Source organism: Rhipicephalus sanguineus, chromosome 9 (assembly GCF_013339695.2).
Source record: "Rhipicephalus sanguineus isolate Rsan-2018 chromosome 9, BIME_Rsan_1.4, whole genome shotgun sequence".
In the NCBI taxonomy this organism is placed as follows: Eukaryota; Metazoa; Arthropoda; class Arachnida; order Ixodida; family Ixodidae; genus Rhipicephalus; species Rhipicephalus sanguineus.
Genome location: NC_051184.2, coordinates 46,308,468 through 46,330,396, shown reverse-complemented (window position 1 = coordinate 46,330,396; position 21,929 = coordinate 46,308,468). Strand labels below are relative to the sequence as shown.

General features: G+C 47.9%; 1 protein-coding gene across 1 annotated transcript in view; it reads right to left on the bottom strand.

The window, feature by feature from the left end:
* The window catches only part of LOC119405483 (alpha-N-acetylglucosaminidase), a 37,842-nt gene extending 18,685 nt beyond the window's left edge, over positions 1-19,157 (bottom strand). The window contains exons 1-6 of the mRNA XM_049419420.1: positions 19,126-19,157; positions 14,698-15,587; positions 11,009-11,157; positions 5,985-6,169; positions 3,938-4,085; positions 616-686 (exon numbers count right to left, since the gene is read on the bottom strand). Of these exons, the coding sequence (XP_049275377.1) occupies positions 616-686; positions 3,938-4,085; positions 5,985-6,169; positions 11,009-11,157; positions 14,698-15,587; positions 19,126-19,157 (1,475 nt within the window). The remainder of the gene's footprint in view (positions 1-615; positions 687-3,937; positions 4,086-5,984; positions 6,170-11,008; positions 11,158-14,697; positions 15,588-19,125) is intronic.
* Positions 19,158-21,929: the final 2,772 nt, after the last annotated feature.

Below are 21,929 nucleotides of genomic sequence, written 5' to 3'. Positions count from 1 at the left end.
TATACTCAGCGTATCACCTGCGATTACCCCACAAAATTGTGTTTATATCAATAAAAATCAGAACACACGTTTCGTACAAAATATTCTCTACCATTGGCGATAAGTGGAAAGAGCAATAAATGTTTTAACAAGTGCGGTGCAGTGCACTGTACGTAATCAAAAGTTGGACGAAAACACGTTTGGCGAGGAAGGAACATGGTGAAATAAAGCTAACACTCGCGGAAAAGTTAGTCACTTCATTATGCTTTTATTATTGGCGAGCGTTCGTTTCATTTCACCGCATTGTACTAGAGACGAAGAATATCAGCCCAATCCACGACCGAACTTTTTTTCTTGGCAACATATTGGTCACGTCATCTTCGTGTCCTTCTGAATGAAGCCCTGTGCACTGCATAAGTTACGTCATCGGATGTCCATAGACACTAAGCATGAAGTGTTAAATCAATGATGGCGTAGTGATGGATTTGGTTAAGTAAAAAAAGAAAACCCGAAAATAAAGAAAGCAGGGGCGAAAATTATGTTCGCCACATAGCGAACGGGAAACTAAATACTATAGACGTGAAAAACTGCGTCTAGTGTTAAGTACAAGGCTTCCAAATTGTCCACGTCACTTACCATGCCAGGAATGCAGGGCCAGAAAAGAATGCATCGATCTCTGCCTGCTTCACGCCAAGTTTCAAGAATGTCTGCAAGAGAAACGCTGGAAGTTCTCGACCACCGTAAAACTAAAGGAAAAAAATGACGGCGAACTTCACTCACGTGAAGTATAGAATACTTCGTCGTAGTAAAAGGCCGTCGATATAATCGCAACTGAAGTGAACTAAGACTACTTAAAATCGGTCTTGCGCCACTCTGACGTCAAAACAACTGCCTAATTTTAAACAAGCCTGTTCAAAATGTGTACTATACGCATAAGAATTTACAATGACCAATCATTAAACAGAGAAATCATCATCATTTTCGTTCCGTCAACTCAACTTTAAATGGTAGTCAGTGACGTAGCCAGGAGGTGGCACACCGCCCCCCCCCCCCCCCCCCCACTTTTTTCCCGTGGCATACAGAGCCCAAAATGACACTCGACTATATCTGCCTGCCCGGCCCACACTTCAGATCAAAAAGGTGCCCCCCCCCCTGCCCCCCCTCCCCCCACGAAAAAGTTAACTTTCCATTTTCCAAGTCATTTTAGCACAATGTTAACAAGGAATGGCTGATTTTGTGATGACTGAAAAATCTTGAAAGACTGAGAAAGATACCTAGATTTACTAGCCCAATACACGCTTCGAAACTAAACGACTCAATCTTGGTAGTACACTGCATTGTTCTTAGTTTGACACTCCGCAGCATTTCTTTTTTAGTTCATCATCTGCCATTTTGCATTATAGACCACGATAAAACACAAATTCATGTTCACACACGGAGTCAAATTCCGTCCACGGCGGAATGAGGCCGTGATTCGAACCCACGGCGTCTTGATCGGTAGCACGACCTTTTATGTACTGAGTAATCGTCGCAGGCATAAATGCTATATCTTCAAGCAATAGTGTTAGTCTACGAGGCCCCTCTTGACAGAGTCCCAATCTGGCTATCGTCGAGGCATGCATACATAGTGTCGCGGTCATCTCAGTTCACTTGGAATGCACCAACATCAGCACACGAGTATTTTTCGAATTCGTCTTTCGCAAAGAAAAAAAGTAATAATGAAAGGAGACCATCGCTTTTAGCAGGAGTCATTGGCGTACCCAACGGAAGGGGGGGGGGATGTTGAACTCCTGAAATGTTTGAAATCTGCTTGTATATACATAGAAACACGAACATAAATAAAGGTTGGTTGACCCCCTATCCCCCGAAAATTTCTTGCTACACCCCTGGCAGGAATGGAACTTTATGACCTCATTTCAGCCGCAGAACGTATACATTTTCAAGTAAACATGACAGAGGCACAGGTAAAGAACAAGAACGTGACAAAGCCAATGCGACCATTGTTTGAGATAGTGGCACTCAGACCTGCATGCAGCAACAATACGCCGCTGAAAACGCCTTTGTTGATGTAAAAGCCCTGCCGAAAACTATATCACCCGAAAGCTGCGACTGAACAACACCTCCCCAGCCTCGATAAGAAAAACACACATAAATATCGCTTCGACCACTGGCCTATTTCCTTTGCTTCTCTTCGCGGTGTGGTAATCCGCGCACCACTTATGGAAACATTTTGCTCAAGCTCGCTTTCTATGTCACATAACGTCAGCCCATCAAACAAGACATCACTTTATGGGTGACTGCGTGATCGTGCGATGGAAGATGAAGTGATTTCATAACGATAACATGTGAGGCTGCCAAGTGTTTGCGTACGCATGTTCCAGGGAAAATATGGCTCGACATTCGTTAAAGGGTCCCTAAACCACTTCCGACATTTTTTTAACACTTCAAGTAAACACGAGTATCGTGTACAGAATGCCGTCACGACCAGCAATGCCAAGCGCGACAGCGCTACGAGCGGCGGGCAGGCCGCAAAATAAATAAGAACCAATCCCGTGCTCCTCCCGGGCCTTTCGATTTCCCCAGCGTTGGTCGTGACGTCACCACGAGCATCTGGTCATGTCAGCAACGGCAAGAACCAGTTTGTCTGCTCGCAGGTACGTGCGCGCCTTGCTCTTCCTCCTCGCACGGCGAAGAGGAGCACTCGGAGGAGAGGCGAGCCGACGAATGGAGCGTATCGAAGGAAAGAGCGAAACGTGCGAGGGACGCTTTTGGATCATCAAACACATGTAACTCCGCTATTACGGCGCCGTTTGAAAAAATTTTTCGCGGATACATGCTTGTCGCAGACTCGTGCACGACAGCAACACCGCAACTAAATTTGGACCTCTTGGTGGTTTAGGGCGCATTTTCTACAGTTGCAATCTGAGGAACGCCGTGAATACAGGTTCCCAATTAATATGAATACGTTATGTGTACTGAAACGGGTTCTTCAGGTAAGTTCGCCGCACTAATATGACAACAGCACAGGAAATACAGAGGCACAAGAAACATAAAAAGCAGACGCCACCAGCGCATGAACCTATGATGTATAGAATGTTCTTCAACGCTCTGAGGGACCCTCCTAGCAACTTCAACATGAAGAAATCTATCGAAAGCATCCCAAGAAGGGCAATTACATGCCTGCATAATTTTCACGGACTACGCATTTCATAGCGCCTATTTTTCTTATAAACAGACAAAGCTAGAGCTATTACAGACGTGACGGCGCAATGACAGACTATGTGTAAAGCAAGACACTGACAATTGCAACCACATCGAGTCAATTACATGGTGACCCAGGCACATCCCGCTCCCCTCCTTTGAAAGAGAACTTAAGGAGTAATATCGTAATTCACATGCGTTAAAAATCTCGTTTGTTTCGCACACGTCACAAAATGGAATCCTTTGCCAGAAAGACAGTTGAATGTATTGATGCGAAGTTGTTCATTACGTAATCGGTATACATTCCTAACAGTGTTTCTTCTTTTTTTTTCGCGCACTGCTACCTCGTTTCAGAAGCTTGTGCAATTTCAAGTTAACTATATAGTATCTGTGTTCCAGTTACTTTCTGAAGCAGTCGTATGTAGTTGTCCAATACATTGCTATCACTGTCCCGTGCTTTGACTTTCGGGCGTTGCATTTGTACAAGTTTTGCTCCGGCAGGCCACTCCTGGAAACTGACAGCCAGGACAGCGTGGTATTTATGTTAGTGAAGTTACTTATGTAACCTCATACAACCTAACATCCGTCAAAGCCATGGTTGACTACTAGTGATACGGAAAGCAAAGAAAAAAAGCATCTAGCCTACTCATCTACTTTGTTGCATCAGGATGACCTGTCGCTTAGGCCTACCTCTGGCCCGCGGTACACCGAATACAACAACGACGGCCCCGTCGTCCCGTCTCCGAGGAATACTCACCCTCTTCCATATCTCCTCTTGGCCCGTGAAGGCCAGCGGCAGGTTGATACCGTTCAGCGCCATCCAGTCGATTTCCTGCTCCCAGCGGGTCCAGTTCCACCAGACCGTGGAGTAACTGGCCGTGCACACGTTTTGATAGTAGCGGAAACTGCAGTGATTTGGAAAGACGCAGCCAATTTTTTTTTTAATGGACTAAAGCCCTCGCATATATGGCTAAATTATTCCTAGCGAGACGGTTTGTATAGCGTTTTCGTCAAAAACAGTCGATCTGCTTGTAGTGTGAGCATGGGGGGCGAGGGAAATCAGTTTTGCTGACTTTATTGGCCTCTTTATCGATCTTTATCGTTGAATAAACATGTATGTACGGAACAGCGCGAGGACAGGCTTCCTTGCGTCAGGTATACATGTTTCGAATTATGGACTTATAATCTGCCTTGTTTTAGTTCATTTCACCTTCAGAGATGAGGCAGAAAGTGCAAAGGCATTGATGACAGTATGATCAGTCTCGTACGCAGCCGAACCCGTTCGTTGGTGCGAGTACTATGGGTGCTGTGCTGTGCAATTTTTGTAGCGTTAGCTACACTTGAGCCTAGCCGGAGCCGATTTCGCGTGGATCCTCATGATCCGTGCTGCGCATGCGCGAGAATCAGTGCGTAGCCGGCATCTCACGCGCTCTCCGCCATCGCCGCGCGCGGCTCGCCGCTGCTGGTGGCGGAGAGCGGGAGGAGTGGCGTCGTAGCCGGGCAGACAGACTGGCGCCGGCGCGCGCGACTCGCCGCTGCTGCTCTGCGCATTCGAGAGGGGTGACGTTGTAGCCATGGCGCGCGCAGCTATTCGCCAGCAGTAAGCATGATTCGCGCGCAGCAGTAAGCATGACAATCAAGCTAATTCTAGACAATCGGAAAGCTCAGAATAATCAGCTGAACCTTTGCTAACGCTACGTATATCCTGGCATAGCCGAGCTAAGCCACTGCAGTTTTTTTTCTCTTGTGGTACATCATGCTAAGAACAAGTAGCATCCTCGACCATTCGGATTGGCGCACGCTAAGTTCATCTCAGAGAGATCGCACATGCACGCATCGACATGCTATATAGCAAGACTTCTTCTGAACTATCGGCCGACTTCGATGTTGCACCTACGAAGCCGGCATTGTAAGTTTCGCACAACGTAAGCGTTGCACGCTTTCAATTTCATTGCGTTGCCGACTTGCCGAAATTAGGTTGTGTGACTTCGATACTACACCAATGACATCCATTTCACGCGTCGTTGTGGTGACCTATGCGGCGAAGCTTCCACGCAGTCTTTACAAAACGACTTACAATTTTGTACGAAGAAAGCAGCGACTTGCTTTTGTAGAAGTTGTACGTTTCCAATGTATCTGAGTCGATGCGCCACTCATGCATAGTTAGAACCGCTAGATGACGCTAGCAGCGTGCACCGGAGCGGAATGTTTTTGTCCTCGTATTTGCTGTCACCCACAGGTCTACCACCTCTTGACATTTTTTTTTCCCGCGCCGTATTCGAGACGACTACGGTTCGAAGTTACCGAATATGCTAACAGTGAAGCAATTTACAAAGGCAAATCCGTCGTCATTCCCTTCGATTCCTGAGGAGCTGCGCTCATTTCACGCAAAGAAAATGTAAGTTCGGCTACTGCTTTCCACCCCTTTACAAAAATAGATTTAGACAGTCTATAGACTGTCTAAATCTATTTTTGTAAGGGCCATGTCGAAATTAACCAACATCCCACCTACATTAGAACGTTTAACTGGGCAAGTTGGTGTGATTCCATCTCGAATGAATAAACCGCGCAAAAGAACGAGGACGAACAGAAGAAACAACAGACCACAGCGCTGTGGTCTGTTGTTTCTTCTGTTCGTCCTCGTTCTTTTGCGCGGTTTATTCATTCGAGATCCCACCTACAGTGGCCGCCCAGCTAACCATATCTCTAGGCTGACCATGTCCTCTTTGTAATAAGCATAGAACAGACATTGATGGATTATAGACGCACAATCCGGCTAGGGCAAGCAAATCAGTTGAACTCACCGGCCATTGAGCTTGATGACGATTGGCTCGGGAACCAGAGGCGGCTTGCCCGTGGCAGTCTTCGTCTGCGAGCCTGACCAGGACACGTGAACGTTGCAGAACTTCTTGAGGTAGTAGTAAAGGCCCGTGGCCACCGCGACGCCGCTCGATCCCGTTATCGACAGGCTGTTGTTGAACGTCTCCACCTGCTCAGTGGGCAGGAAATAAACAAGCGAGAACGCTTTTTTTAAGATCGCGCATGGCCCCAAAAACCCGTTACAACTTTTGGTTTGTATGAGTAATGCGAATATGTAATTTTTTCAGTAGGCGCTTGCTTCACAATGCACATCCCGGCAATGTTCACAAACAGCTTTTCCTAAGAAAAATTAATGCAAAATATGCATCTTTTCTTTCCTGAACGTGAAGAGTACATTTGCAGAAAAGAAATGGTTAACTGCTAATCGAGCTACAACCTAGTTAGCGTAGAAATGATTTAATAAGTAAACGCTTTATTGAAATATTGAAATAAAGCGGTTCAGCCGACGCTTTATTACGCCAAAGGCAAGATGGCGCCGACGAAGAAGACGCCCGAGCCAATGACTGATGATGGTTACTTACAGATGAGGAAGATGAAGTCCAATTAATGCCTACACTAATTTCCCCCGTTGACAAAAGCGGCCAGCCTGGCCGCGAATTACATTGTGGAACGCAGATGAAAGGGCATTTTATCATTGGCATTTCATTGCCATCATATCAAAAATGTAACAACAAGCACTCCGCTAAGTTTTACACACGTTAATCAGTATTTTGTGACATGATAGTATTCAGTGTAGCAAATAGGATACAATGGGCATTTTCAGAGATAATTCCGAGACGCTCCATTGTTGCACGCACGCTGTATCGATGCAGGAGGGAGCGAAGCTTATTAAAATTTTCTGCTGGACTATTCTACGCTTCCCAGCGCAATGAACAAGGACGACAGAATAAAACACAGACGTGACGCTGAACCAAACATGACACAACGCCCAACCTGAGTGATATGCCTTGCCGGGTTATGTGGTTCATTCTAATAAGGCAGAAATAGCGCAATCGTTTGTCAGCAAAGGGAAATGTAGACAGGACAGGCCAAGCTTTTCGCTGACGACGACAACTTATGGGATATTCTCCGGGAAAAAGGCCTATCACGTGTCGAGGCCACGCGATCACGAGCAAGGCGTGCGCACGGGGGGCTACGATAAAAAATTGCCCCCCCCCCCCCCACCTGATGGGGAACCCCGCTCAGGATCGACTATTATCACGAGACCCTTCTTCAGAGTCTATGCAGAAACAAAAACAATGTTTATCAGTGCGGCCACCTCAACAACACGAATAAACGCTGCGTCATTTCACATATATATATTGCGTCTGTGTCCAGTTTTAATGCGTATGCATTAGAATCCTCAGTTAAGGCAAAAAGCGCGGGAAAAACGTGCGTGAGTTTCAAAAAAAAAGGACAACAAAATATCGAACGAATGAAAGATGAACAAATAAAATGAATATGAATAAACGATAGAAATGACGAAAATATAAATTTCACGCAAGGAACTAACGAATTCAGCATTAAGTTACCTCGCCAATGAAATGACCCCCGGCCTCCCTTTCCTTTTTATATTTCTTTTTCTCGGCGTGCTGATGCTGTTCACTTTGGTTATCGAAACTGCAGCTCTGTGAAACATTTGTTTTTCACATGAAGCCCCAGTGCTATCTCGATAAACATTTTTAAGGCGCAGCGTTTACTGCTCTTATCGGACACGCTGCGGTAGATTAGGTTCCTATCTCGCTATCTCGCCTCGTTTCGGACATATTCAGTAAAAAAAAAACAAAGATAATAGCGCACGGCGGACAATGGGGACAGAAGATATGGGACCCAGCGCGAGAGCCCGATATTGTACCTGTTGTGTTTCTGCCACATCGTATATATACTGCCTTCAAAATCGGCTGGGATCGCAAGTCAACAGGTTGAAACGTTTCCTGGCCCGTTTACCAATATGTCAATCATAAATTAGGCAAACATGGATATATATGATGAGAACAATACGTGAACGCTGCGTAGTGCAGAACAGCAGATTTACATTTACGGTGATATCACAATGTTTAATGCAGTTTCATAATATATATACCGCAGTACGACTCAACTGCAATACTCGAACCCTTGGGCGCTTTCTAAATATACGTTTCCGCAAAGTTTACTGGCTGTCCAGTGTGTCATTCCGACCGACAGTATATCTTATTGTGCAAAAGTGAGAAGTACTGGCCAGTTATTTGCCCCGGTGTGATTAGGTCACCAAAGAGCTCTTCACAAACCTGAAGCGTTGCAAACAGAGAAGTGCGGTGTATATAGGCTATGTTCTCACTATCATCTATGCAGCGTGTTAAACGTACTTGAAAAAAAAAATACTATATACGAGGAAAAAGGACGCAAGATATCAAACAGTCCTTTCTTTCCTTGTGCCCTCAATCCTCGTACTGCAATGAATCAGTACCAACTCGCCTAGCTGTCAGTGCTTCATGCTACAAATATTTATTGAGCCTAGCACGAAAAAAGAAACAATAACCCGGCGTCTCAAACAAATGCCCGTGGAGGCTTTACCCTCGAAAGAGTGACGCTTCCTGTCGGGGAATCAAGGTCGCATGCATAGAAGCCTCCATGTCACAAGCACTGCTCGCAACGTCACCGATCACATCCCGTGACTTTCCTAAAGTTTTCGCGTTTAGAACTTCCAAGACTTCCACCAGAGTATGCAGGAAACAGCGCTATAAGACGGGACGAAACGTAAGAACACTGTGCTGTGCGCAAGGAGGACCAACAGAAAATCAAGTCAAGGAAAGTATAGGGGTCGTAGTTTGTAGTAATTATGATACAAATGCGAAGAAATTAAAGTGAACGAAAAGACGCCGGCAGGAACCGAACCTGCAACCTTCGAATAACGCGTCCGATGCTCTACAAATTGAGCTAAGGCGGCAGTCGTCCCCGCGCCCACTTTATCGGGTATTTATGTGCATGCATACCAGGGAGTGTCAGTCAACTAGCGCCGCCCGTAGCCATGGCGGCGAGTGTGCAACACTCTTGAGTTTTGCTTAGTTTGCAAAGAAAGAAACTGAAGCAGGTTCACTGAATTAACCTCGCAGAGGCCGGTTAGACAGCGGAGCTCGTGGCATCACACTGGTAGGCGTGGTCTTCATCAGTAAATTGGTGTAATTCTAAAACCCGCACTAAATCCTGAGCTTATGTCGTTCTTGTGTAGGCCCTGATGTAGTTCTAAATCCTGCGCGTAATGCAGCTACTCTACCGCGAAACACGGGCAACCCAGCGATTCCATTGGCAATCGCGCGCTTGCCGAAGTGGTGGCGCCCTCTCTTGCGTGGCGCGGGTATCAGCCGGATGTGTCAGAAGCGTTTTCCGTGATCTTATGTAAATTATTGCAATTCATTCTTGGTTATTTCTGTAGCTTACACTATTTAGACCTTGATAGTTTGTTCTGCGCTTCCTTTGAGCGTTGTTAGCCTTGTTTTAGGCCTGTGTTGACCACTGCGTGACCATGCTACACAAGACAGTGGATAGACGACAAGCGGGGCCCCTAAAGTGACACGCACTTAAAACGAGCCCTTACATTCCCCTTCTATCGTTCACACCAGTGCGCAGTGGTCTGTGGTCTTTCGTTTCGCGCCGTGTTATAGCGCTGTTTCCTGCATATAATCATCAACAAAAAAACCCCAATGAGTACACCCTTCGGCATTACACGATAAGTTGAGCACGCAACAAAAAAAAAATAATAATAAATAAATAAAGGAGAAAAGGTAGAAGGCGCGGCTCGATGGCGACGTAATCGAGACGCTGTCACTCAGCGCCCAGAAAGCACGGACGGGAATGTCGCTTGCGTTCGCTAGTCGGGTTAATGGTAGAGGGTGTCAATGTCGAGAGTGAAGCTAGCTCGCCCTCTGAAACCATACTAAATTTCCCCATCCCTTCCCCCAGTGTAGGGTAGCATACCGGTCCTTCTAGACTGGTTAACATCCCTGCCTTTCCTTTCTCTCCTTCTCCTTCCTTCCTGTCGCCGTTACCAAGCGAATCCAGTTGAGGGGAAAAGTAATGAAGCTTCTCATTAGTGGTGCCAAGCCTGAAAGAACTGCAAAGCTGGGCGGCCTTCCTCGTTTCTCTTTCATCTCCAAAAGTGCGCTTAGTTAACACAGAAACGGGACGAATAAAAACCGCAGGTCACAAGACGTCGAGCGTAAACTGACACCCGGTGTCTTGTTAACAAGTGCACTTTTGAAGATGATAAGAACACCAACTAACCCACCTCATAGTCCTCCTCAATGTTTCTTATTTTTCCTTTCTTTCTTTCTCTTTCTCTCTGTTTTTCTACCTCTTTTCTTTCTCTGTTTATTTCTATTTTTTCTTTCTCTCTCTATTTCTCCCTCTTTCTATTTTTCTCATTCTTCCCTTTCTTTCTCTTTCTCTATCTGTCGCTTCATTTTTCTTTCTATCTCTCTGTCTCTCTATTTCTATTTTTTTATCTTTCTTTGATTCTCTCTCATTCTTTCTTTCTTTCTCTTCGTCTTTGAATTTTTTTCTGTCTTTATTCCCTTTCCTTCTCTCTATTTCTTTCCTTCTCTTTCTTTCTTTCTATCTCTCTTTCTCTCTCTGTGCACTCGTCCTCTCGTCCATCCGTGTTACTGCATCCCATGCCGGATGAATCTGGGCACGCGTTCTGGGTGCGACGCAGAAGATGAAGAAGAGGAAGAAGAGAGCGCGTGGCGGCTGAGTTATTGCGTTCACGATGACGATAGTTGTTCTACACGACTAACGAAGTTTCTTCGAGGTTAAACTGCTCCGCCGTTAAAAATAGTTACGATCACGCGCTCCGTCGAAAGCGTTGTGCAAGCTCCAGTGCGTTACCAATGATTTCGATGGCGGGCATGCGTGGTGACAGAGAACCCTTTTAAATATCGACGCACAATCATTGCGGACTGCTACAGAGTGACAAGCAGGTTTACACACGCACCACGAACATGTCCTCTCGCTGTTCCTTGGCTCCCTGAAAGACGTGCAGCGTGATTTGGGACTCCCACTGGGGCACAAGGCGTCGAAGCAGGCCCTCAACGGCTGCCTGCTGGTCGGCCACGGAGGACGACGTCTTGTGGAACGCATCGCCTGCGTTCCAACAAAGAAACCACACACCATCACGACGCGGTCGTTTTCGGCTCATAGTCGTGACACCTCGCTAGCAAAAACTCTCAGGGTCCCTGATGCATTCGCCTAAGACGACTCGAAGGCGAAAGCCATCTTCTTTTTTTTCTACTGAGTCGATGTATCGATCCTCCCTCTGCCTCTTCGAAAGCTTTCTTCACCTAACGTGGTTTTGCACCGTCTCAAAGATCGGAGGCATTGCAAGCTTTCTGCGCTTCATCTGGTTTTGCACTACCTCCGTGATCGGCATACCTTTGTTTATTTGGTGGAACCTGCCACTTGCTTGGTGAAGAATTCATAGCAGACGTTAAATCGGCAGCAATTTCAAGCATTTTCATTACATCGGAGCCGTTTGTTAAAGGATAACATGCAAACTTACTTTTTATTTCACAGAACTTATTATTGTGCAGTTCACAAGCAAAGCTATTTGGATAGGCAGCCGAACTCTTGCAACATAACCAGATCAAGCGCGGGTGCTTTTCGGGATGACTTAAGCTACGTGTGTCCTTACATACTTGGCTCCATCGACAGTACCACTCCGTCAATACCGAACTCGAACCCTGGACAGCTGCAAACAGCGCTCATAGTAAAACACTAAACAATAGCGTAAATCATTTCATAGCGAACCAAAGGCACTTTTCCCGGTTCTCTCTATATAGCCGCCTACGCGAACGTATGACGAACACGATTCTCAAGTCATGACATGAACAACGTGACTTCTCTGTCGCGTACGTCATGAAATCTGTATTAGCGTCTTAAATTGGGCTGGTTGGTACTAGTTGGTACATACTGATTTTTGAACGAAACAGCGCTAAAACAGGACGAAGGCGAGAGGCCACAAGCCACAAACACGGCGCTGTTTGTGGCCTCTCGTCTTCGTCCTGTTCTAGCACTGTTTCCTCGTTCAAAAGTCACGAAATCCTTTCCAGCTGTCACGAGCGCCACACGCCCGCAAACCGCTCCCATAGTGTGCGGGTATGCGCCACAGGTGACACACAGTCTATATCAACCCCGACTTTGGAAATCTTAACCCGACAGTGCGAAGGAGCCCGTGCAACAGGAAATGTAGTGCCAAAATCGGCGGGGTTGGCGATGGGTTAAATGTCCCGATAGAAGCAAAAAATAAAAATCACGGCTCGAGCCGTAATAGAAGCCACGCATTCTGCACGGCAGTCAAGTGTTCTACCACAGAGTCACGCCAGCGCTCGAAATTGTTCAAGAAAAACACCCCGTACAAAGTCATGTCCGGACAACGCTATCGGGGTGGCAGTGCCGGCTATCCGCTTTTATATCAATGTACAAACATTACATACTCCTCAAGCGTAGCGCGAATACGCTCACGACCGCTACGCTACCTATGATATGCACATCATCGCCCCGTAGCGTGCACTTCGTGGCGATGAAACTAATGTCCCTGCTCTATCTAACCTGAGTGCCGACGTTACGTCGAACCGTAAGCTACCCTTTACACATAAGCAAACGATATGCGCTGAACTACTCAATTTACACGAAGACGTCGAACCACCTCGCACGCTTCGCTCAAAGGGAAAAATCAGGCATAAGCTGCTACTGGCTGACAGCTTCTCATTAAATTGATTCTCACAATGCGTGGGATCTGCCGAATTTTTTGCCAAGGGCTTCGATACCTGATGTGTTTTACTACTCTACCGTAGTCGTCTCTGTTCTAATGAGAGAGCTTTAGTCGGCTCATTGCGAGAACCCGCTTTCGCCAGAAAGCCGTGGCAGAAATTACACCATTTCCCGCTAAAGGGGACCATGAGGCGATGCGAAGCCGGAGCACTTGCACGATCGCGTTCCGTTGGCGTTCTTTGGGCATGCTACCGACCTCGCGTCGTGGAACGCGAAGAGGAACACTACGCGCGTCTTGTCTTCTCTCTAGCTTGGCCGCTAATTCTCACAGGGCGAGCGGGGAACGCGGTCGGCAGGCTTGCGAGAAGGGGACAGCGTAGGAGAGGAGAGAGAGGGGGAGTGGACGCGCATGCGCTGGTGCTCATCGTGGAGTTGCGCAGGAAAGAATTTCGGCATGTCTAGCCCGCGTTTCAGAGGAAGAGTGGAAAGGGGGAGGGGAGAGGGAAAGTGGAGAGGGAACGGGGCGAGGGGAGGGGGAGAGGGTATGCGCATGCGCAGTAAGGGTGGTCACGCCGCACACCACCACCGGATTGAACTCCGCCATAAGATACTTCGCATCTAAAAAGCGGCTTAACGTCGTTTTCGAGGGCATGCACGTACGTGACCGTTCGGAAACCAAACGTTGGAAGACGATTGACTAGATGGCGCCCAAGCCGCCTGCAACGCCAAAGGCAGAGCGAGCACGGCGATCTGCAGCGAGGAACGCTATCGCTTAGGGATGGCCGATTCACTTCTAAGTGCGTATCACTTTAGGGACACGGCTTGTCGTCCGTGCGTGTCATGTGGCGTGATGACACTCACAATCAAGTGCTCAATACAGGCCTAAACAGGCCAGCTATGCTGAAAACCGGGTAAAATGAACGAACAAGGTATAGAATATTTTAATTAACACATAACCAAAATGTAATTGCAATAATTCACTTAAAATCGCTAAAAACGCTTCGGAACCATGTGGCTGACACCCACGCCGCCCAAGAGAGGGCGCCACCGTCTTGCCGAGTACGCGATAGCTCCTCCCACCGGCGTCTTCTCCGGCGCCTTCGTCGCTACATCTGAAGGGGGAAACAATCTGACGAAACTCGCTGCAGACGACACGTATCTCAACTACCGTAACAGGCAGTAAGTTGACAAAGCTTAGCAAAAAGTAGCGCGCATATCGCTCACCGAGTTTGCGAATCTCGCCAACTATAACTTGGAGGACGCTTGAGCTTCGCCTTAAGGAGTAGAACGCGATAGCCCTGTCACGGCCGCTACATAAAAAAACAGACCTGTTTTAGGGGCGAAAAGGGAATTTTTATTTTTCCTCTATAAGTACAAGGCACTGGTTCCACACAAAGTACGGTTCCACAATCGATTTGACACTGGGTTACATCGGCACAGGTTCCACAATAAAGTACAAGGCACTGGTTCCACACAAAGTACGGTTCCACAATCGATTTGACACTGGGTTACATCGGCACAGGTTCCACAATAAAGTCACACACAATATTTCACATTGTCACAGTCAATGTTTTAGCACTCATCACACCACAAGACATGGCAGTGGGATTTATGTTGTTCGTAGACCCTGTATGGGGCCACAAGTGAGCGTAACTCTGTTGTTGACAATTTTAACAAATGCACATGACCAGCGTTTCAAGAATTCTTCCTCGCCCAAGAGGAAAAATTCTGTGTCCAAGTGATCCAAAACAATATTGTACATTCGCATCAGCAGCGGCCACTGATTTTGGCGAGCCTTTGTCTGCTTGACTGCTAATCCCCTGTTTTCCCACAGTGTAAACATCCCGGCGGCCAACACTAGTCGTGCCAGTGCGCCGTTGGGGCACCTGTCTCTTTTAACGAACCTTTCTATACCCAACGGGTGGTACGCCTTGTCCACGAGGGACCAGAAAATCTTGGCAACGCGGCACGTTATCAACGCGTGTTTGTTATTTTCGTGTTTCTTGCAGTGCACGCACTGCTCCGAACGAACGTAATGCCACTTGTACATCCGGTCCGCCGTAGGCAAGACGGACCACCCGAAACGCCACACCACATCCTGAATGCTGCCTGGCAGCCAGCTGGGGGTCAGCAAGACCCACGGGAACCCGGGGTTTTTAGCCTCGCAACCAGAATTGACCAATAACTCCTGTGCTAGTTCTGTATTTCGGCACTCCAGGAGAGGAGTGTCCAGGTTCAGTTGGGCAATGCGCTTGTATATTCCGATCACATGCCTGTAGAAGGGCGTCGGGTTTATCGCCTTCGGCCCCGATGGCTGCGTCTGTAAAAACAGACGGCTCTGGACTCCTAGGAAGTACGTTGCCAGTTTCCTGGCGGGGTGCTCCTCAGGTAACTGCAAAACCCTGAGGGTCGTTTTCAGAGCGTAGGTGTCTGCCAAGACGACGGCCGAAGGGATATTCCATCCGCCCCTCTCGCGAGGCAAGCCTAACTGTTCGTATTTGACCAGAGGGGTCTTTGAGTTCCAGAAAAACTTTATAAACTGAGACTTTACCTTACGTGCGACCTGATAGGGCATAACTAATGAATTTGACAAGAACCAGAGGCGACCTGTAAAGATGCCCATGAGTAAGTACCGGCGTACATAATACGGGAAGTTAAACTCTAGGGCCCTGGTGATCTGCTGTTTTAGCTCCTTCACCTCTTCCTCCCAGCTCTCGCTGGTCGCACCACTGGCCCTGTAGCTGATCCCTAGAATGCACACGCTATCTACCACAGCGATGCCGTGAAGACTTGTTAACGGAGACCTATGAAGACATAAGGATTTACACTTGTGTAAATTAAGTTTTGCTCCGGAGAGCTCAGCGTACAGAGAAAAAACCTTGAGGACGGCAGCGAGGCTGTCCTCGTCTCTATGGTATATCGTTATATCATCTGCGTAAGCTGCTACTTTAACTGTACCGCTGCCTGGAGTCTGCAACCCAAGGACACTTGGGTGTTTTTCTACTTGGATCAGGAAGGGTTCTATCGTCAGCGCGAACAACAGGGGGGAAAGGGGACATCCCTGTCTCACGCCTCTCGTCACTGGAAAAGAGGCTACGGTTTCATTATTTATGGACAGGTCACTATTTATGTCATTGTACAGTTCCATTATGAGATATACAAATTGTCTAGGAAAACCGAATGCCAGCAGGGTGGCGAATATAAACTTATGCTCTACCCTATCAAAGGCCTGTGCCTGGTCCAGGGAGGTGAGCCATCCCCTCGCTTGTCTCTGTCTCGTGTAATCTATGATATCCCTGTTAAGCATGTTCAGGGTCTGGACATTACGGCCCACCACTGAGCACGACTGCCAAGACGTGATAAGCGAGGGCATGACTCCCTGTAGACGCAGGGTTAAAACGGTGGTTAACATTTTGTAATCTGTACCTAGTAAAGTAATCGGACGCCAGTTGCGGGGGTCCTCGAGACGTTCTTGCGTCTTTGGAAGCAGGATGATCCTGCCGCTCTTAAATGACTGTGGCAGCGTGTGCCTACTCGTGAATACATTAAAGACCTCACACAGGGTGGGTCCTATGACATCCCAGAATGCACTGTAAAATTCAACAGTTAAACCATCGTTTCCCGGTGCGGAACCTCTGTGGAGGTGACGCATTGCTATCGTTAATTCTTCCAGGGTTATGGGGGCAACTAAACTGCAATACTCCTCGGGGGAGAGCTGTGGGAGATTGCTTAGAAACGGATGATTTAAGAGCGAATCCAAATCGAGATGTAATTCACTCATCCCCATGCTTTCAAAATGTGCACAAAACCTAGGTATGTCCTGTTTGCTCAGGTTGCCACGGTCTTCCATCCGACCGACTCGGGTACTGTTGACATAATTAAGCACCTCTGGGTGAGAACTGGGTAGATGTCTGGCCTGGTAAGAGCTAGCCGTGGTGGACGTCAGCGTCCTTAGTCGTGCTAATCTTAACTTTAAGTCATTAGCGTAGGTCTTCATAAGTAGAGAGGTGGGTTCCCCTCTTTCGACTATCCGGATGCGCTGAAGCGTTGCTCTCACCAGACCAGAGTAACGATGTTTCAACTTTTTTCCCTCGTCGGTACAGATGTCACGCCACGCCTGCTTGAGAGCGTCCCAACTATGGCCGCCTATAGAGGCTGCCAGACGGTTGCGTAGGCTGGCCCTCGCCGTCTCGTCACTAAAGAGTCTATTGTCGACTCGCCACGGATGGCGGTATGGCGACCTGTCTTTAACCTCTAAACTCACTACCACCGGCCTGTGGTCAGAGATGCCCAGAGCGTACGAGGGTGGATCAACCGCCTGACAGTCCACGACTGCTGAGTGTAGTGACGGTGTCACATATGCGCGGTCCAGGCGCGCCTGCGTACCGGTACGCGACCAAGTATGCTGGAAGATCTGCCCGTGGCGCAGTACATAAGCGTCTGCGAGGTTGAATTGTTCTACTATTTTCCTTAGTTCTAGACTATACTTGTCTTGTTTTTCTCTACCCGGGCCTATTCTATCATTTAAATTATTCAAAACGCAATTGAAGTCCCCTATTAAGATTAAGTGCTTCCTTTCCAGGAGCATCGGGTTCAGTTGCCTGTAAAAGCCTGCCATGGCATGACTTTTTACCGGCGCGTATATGCTAATGAGTCTAAACTGCTCCGCCTGAAACTCAAAGTCGAACGCTACCATTCGACCATCTGGGTCGAAGGTGAAATGGCCCCCGTTAAGGAGAGACCAATTGAAGACTATTATGGCTGTGCCACACGCTAGGTGTGTGGGAAATGAGAAAAACCCGCGGGCTGAGAACTGCTTTTCGAGTTCCCTGGCTTTGCTTAAGGTATCTATGTTCGTCTCCTGCAGGCATAAAATGTCGCACTGCAACTTTCTGGCTGTTCTAGCTACCAACTTTTGTTTCTGTGGGGTGCGCAAGCCCCGGACATTCCATGTGACTATTTTTAGAGACATTTACATTTATCGAGCGACAGAAATGGACGGGGCGGTTTTTTTTTTTCCTGCTGCCCCTAATTTATGTGCCTATGCTATTCTAGAAACCATGTAAACACAACAAGATTGCCGAGTGACAGCTTCTTCACTAAGCGATGCGAGAACACGAATTGGTTGGACTACGAGTGGAACCTAGGCAAACGAAATGCAACAAGTATCTCACTCACAGTTTACGGTAGGCCCCCGTAGACACCTGGTAGGGGAGACTAGTCACGCTTCTTGTGGGGCCGTCGTGCATGAGATACCATTATACTGGCGAGAATACCCTATTCTCAGAAAGTAAAAACCGGACATAATGCATCAGACACTCATGTTTGGGCAGTATGCCACTTCACTGTATGGCAGCCCAACTGTGGACATAAGGACAGAAACGCGCATATTGCGCTTGCACTTCTCTACTATTTGATCCCCGTAGATGAAAAAAAAAAAAAAAAAAACTGTGGCCATCTACTCTTGCCAGGTTTCTCGAGCTGCATGCCCAACTTGATATATGTCGTTCCCGGGCGAATATATCGCTATCATAAGTCCCTCAAGATGAAACAAACAAACAAATAAAAACACGTGCCCGGTATCGGGAACTCGTCCACTCCATCACTGCTAACATGACGTTAACCTTATGGCGCAGTCAAATACAGCTTGCACTGCGAAATGCACAAACTTGTGCGCAGCAGAATCGGCCAACTGCCTATCGTCACCACCTAAAAGGCAGGTGACCGCTCCGGCGCATGACACGTGGGATACATGACATTTTCACTTTCACGCGACACAAGAATAATTCCATTGATTGATCTTTGTGCACGACTGAGCAATGCCCTGTGTGACAAATTGTTTCTGATTATAAAAAAAAAACCAACCTGGCGCCCATTTGGCGCGGACTTCACGTTGCTTGGTATCGCGGGCACGCTACCGTGCCAATTCTGACAGATCGCTTGCGGTAGCATTGCTCAGCTGTGCACTCATATCACAGGACACATTCTCGGAAAGGTGGGCGCATGAAGCCCTTCATGCTCCTTGATAACTAAATAATGGCGTATCTAATGGTAATAAATACCAAAGTGCAATAAACACGTTGCACGCCTTGACAGGACAGATGTAAGATGCCACGCGCACCGCGTCACCCGGTAAGAACTTTTGTCGGCACTAAACCGACGTGAAACAGCGGCACACTCACGGCGCGGAAAATGAGGTACAGTACATTTGTTCGGCATTTGAACCGCACAAGACATCAGTACTATTAAAAAAAAAAAAGAAAAAAAAAGGGGGGGGCGGACACATGTTCACAGACTATGATGCATAGTGCATTGACAGCGCTTAACCTTGTTACCACTCGCCTCTTGCACGTCCTGGAGACGTTCACAGACATTGCGCGACCTAACATTTCTGCCGGGGCGAAAACCCCGCGTGACAATTATTCGAAAGTTTCATAGGCATATTGCTGGAGATGTTCAGTCAGTCTACGGCGCCTCGTTGGCGAGGACAGCCTTGAAGACACAGGGCGTTGGGGGAAAACATGAAACGCACCCACCTATCAGAAGAAGTCGCTGTCTGTGTCCAGGTCGTCGGCCGCCGGCCGCTGGCTTGGACGCTGTTTTGACGTCACCTCCTCGTGCTCGCTGCCCGACGTGCGGCTTCGCAGGCGCCCCGCGGAGTCACGTCGCACCTTTTTGACGCTGCGTTGAGGGCGCTCCCCGTCAGCCTTGTGCGCGCCCGGGCCCGAGGGCCTGAGCGACTGGAAGAGAGTTCCACCGCGGGCGGCCTCAGTCTCTCGGCTCCGGCTGTTCCGCCCTCGGCCGACGCCTGCCGGCATCGACAACGGTTGCTGCTGAGTACGCTTCGGGGATTCTGGAGATGTCGGTGCGCTCTCGTCGATAACGAGCTCACCGGGCTCAAGCTCGTCTGACGACGGTGTTCCTGCAGGTTTCTGGGCCTCCAACACAGCCGCCGCCGTCTCCTCTCCTCGGCTTGTCTTCCCTCCTGCTTCGCCATGTTGGACGCCATGTTGAGCTCCCTCCCGGCTATGCTGTTGCGCGGCGCCGCCATGTTGCGGCGCCGGCTCGGGTCGCGGTTGCTTCCGACTGGAAATGGACGGTTCGGTGGGTTTCGGCGCGTCTCCTTCTCCTGGCGCTTTTCTGGACTTCTCTTGCTCGACTGAGCCGCTGACGGACTGGTCGTTTGCGGGCTGCGGGGCCTCCCGGCCGCGCGGCACGTCGTCGTCTCCTGTCTTGTTCCACCAAGGGCTGTGCGCAGCGGTACTGGCTGCCGGCCCGGTCCTCCCCTTAAGGCTCAGCTTCCGCTCTCCCTGTGACCCTTTGCGCGCCTCGGGGCGGTCTTCCTTCCCGACGTCTTGACCGTCCTCGTGGCCGCTCTCCTCGGCGGCCGTTTCGTCAACGCTGGCCCAACTGTTGTTGTTGTTGTTGTTCCTCAGACACTTGGCGCAACCCACTTAGGGGGATAGGCCATGAATCGGACGGTGCCTTTCTCAAAGATTGGATTCGCTTCTTGAAAGAAACGGTTTTAAAGATTAACATTTTATGCGTTACACATCACCAGTACAACTTCATAAAGCTTAAAGGGGAAAAACGAAACGAAAGAAAAAGGGCCAAAAGTACCTATATATACAACTGTGATTAGAGAAAGAAACGCTCTAAAAATAAACTGAGCTATGTTACCCCTAACATTCAAATCTTTTAGTCTCTCGTAGGAAATTGCATACAGCGTCGAAAACACTCCTGTGGCTAAAACCAAGTACGGTAGCACCAAATGAAAGAACCACCGGAAGTGACAAATTTAATCCCATCTTTCGAAGGGGATCTTCTAGTAGTCTTTTCCTTTGGATTTTAAACCTGCGGCACGTCAAAAAGAAGTGATCCAGAGATTCACTCTCCATGCAGTGAAGGCATAAAGGTGACTGAGCCAGACCAGACCTGTGAAGGTAAAAGTTCAGTGGGGGGACTCGACATCGTAACCTTGTAACTGAGATTTCTTCCTTTCTAGAGGAACACCATCTGCTCTTCCAAGGAAACTTCAGTTGCGGGAAGTCTGATGAAAACACCGGAGATTTGTCGAAGTGATTGGACCTTGTAAGCTTTTCAAATCTCGCTGCAGTGACATATGCCGACGTCGGCAAAATAGACATAACAGGGCCATCGAGGGATGATACTGCAAGTGAATCCGCATATTCATTGAGTATCAAACCTTTGTGGCCAGGTACCCACACTAATCGGATAAGCCGTAAGTGTCTTGGAATTAGCGAATAGAATGTCTCTAAGGTACTTGACAAATTTGGTGCTCTTAAGGAAGAACAGACAGAGAGGCAGTCAGTTAGAATAACCGCTTCCGACAGGCACTGAGGCAATTTACGCAATGCTAAGACTATAGCCAGCAATTCAGCCTGGAAAATAGGTGTATAGTCAGGTAACCGAATTGAGAAAGACCAATCTAGAGAGAATGATGCGATTCCCACCCCTGCCTTTTCTTCGCAAACGGAAGCATCAGTCGCTATCACAATGTTTGTTTCCAGATTGGCCAAATGATCTTCCAAAATGCCGTTTAGATATCGATATGGCAACTGTTTAGCATTCTGTGGATATATGTCGTCAAATTCAATCCTAATCGTTTCTACAGTGCTGAGTATAAGTACTTCATAGAGGTGAACTTTTAATGGGTCCAAAAGTCTTTGTGTAAAAATGACTTGGGGGCAGCGTAATCTAGACCATTGGCGGTTAAAGAATGAGGCCGGCTGATTAATGAAAACATACTGTGACCTCCTCTGTGGAGACGCATAAATTTTTAAGAATGTTCGTACTGTTAGAATATGAAACCTTTTGATAAGAGAGGGCAGTCGTGATTCTTCGTATAAAATATTGTTTGCGACAAATTTAGGAAGCCCAAGGCATAATCGTAATGATTCACGTTCTAAAAGAACCAGTGGTCGAACTTTGTAGGCTGGAGCACCAGAAAACAAAACGCAGCCGAATTCTAATATCGGTCGAATGTACATACAATTGTGGCATACTTTTCTTCTTCTTCTGGCACGACACACTTGGGACATAAACTGGTAGTGGGTAGTCTGCTGTGGAGAAAGAAGAAGTAGTTGGAACAATGGCGGAGATACAATAATAAACCGCGCTGTGTT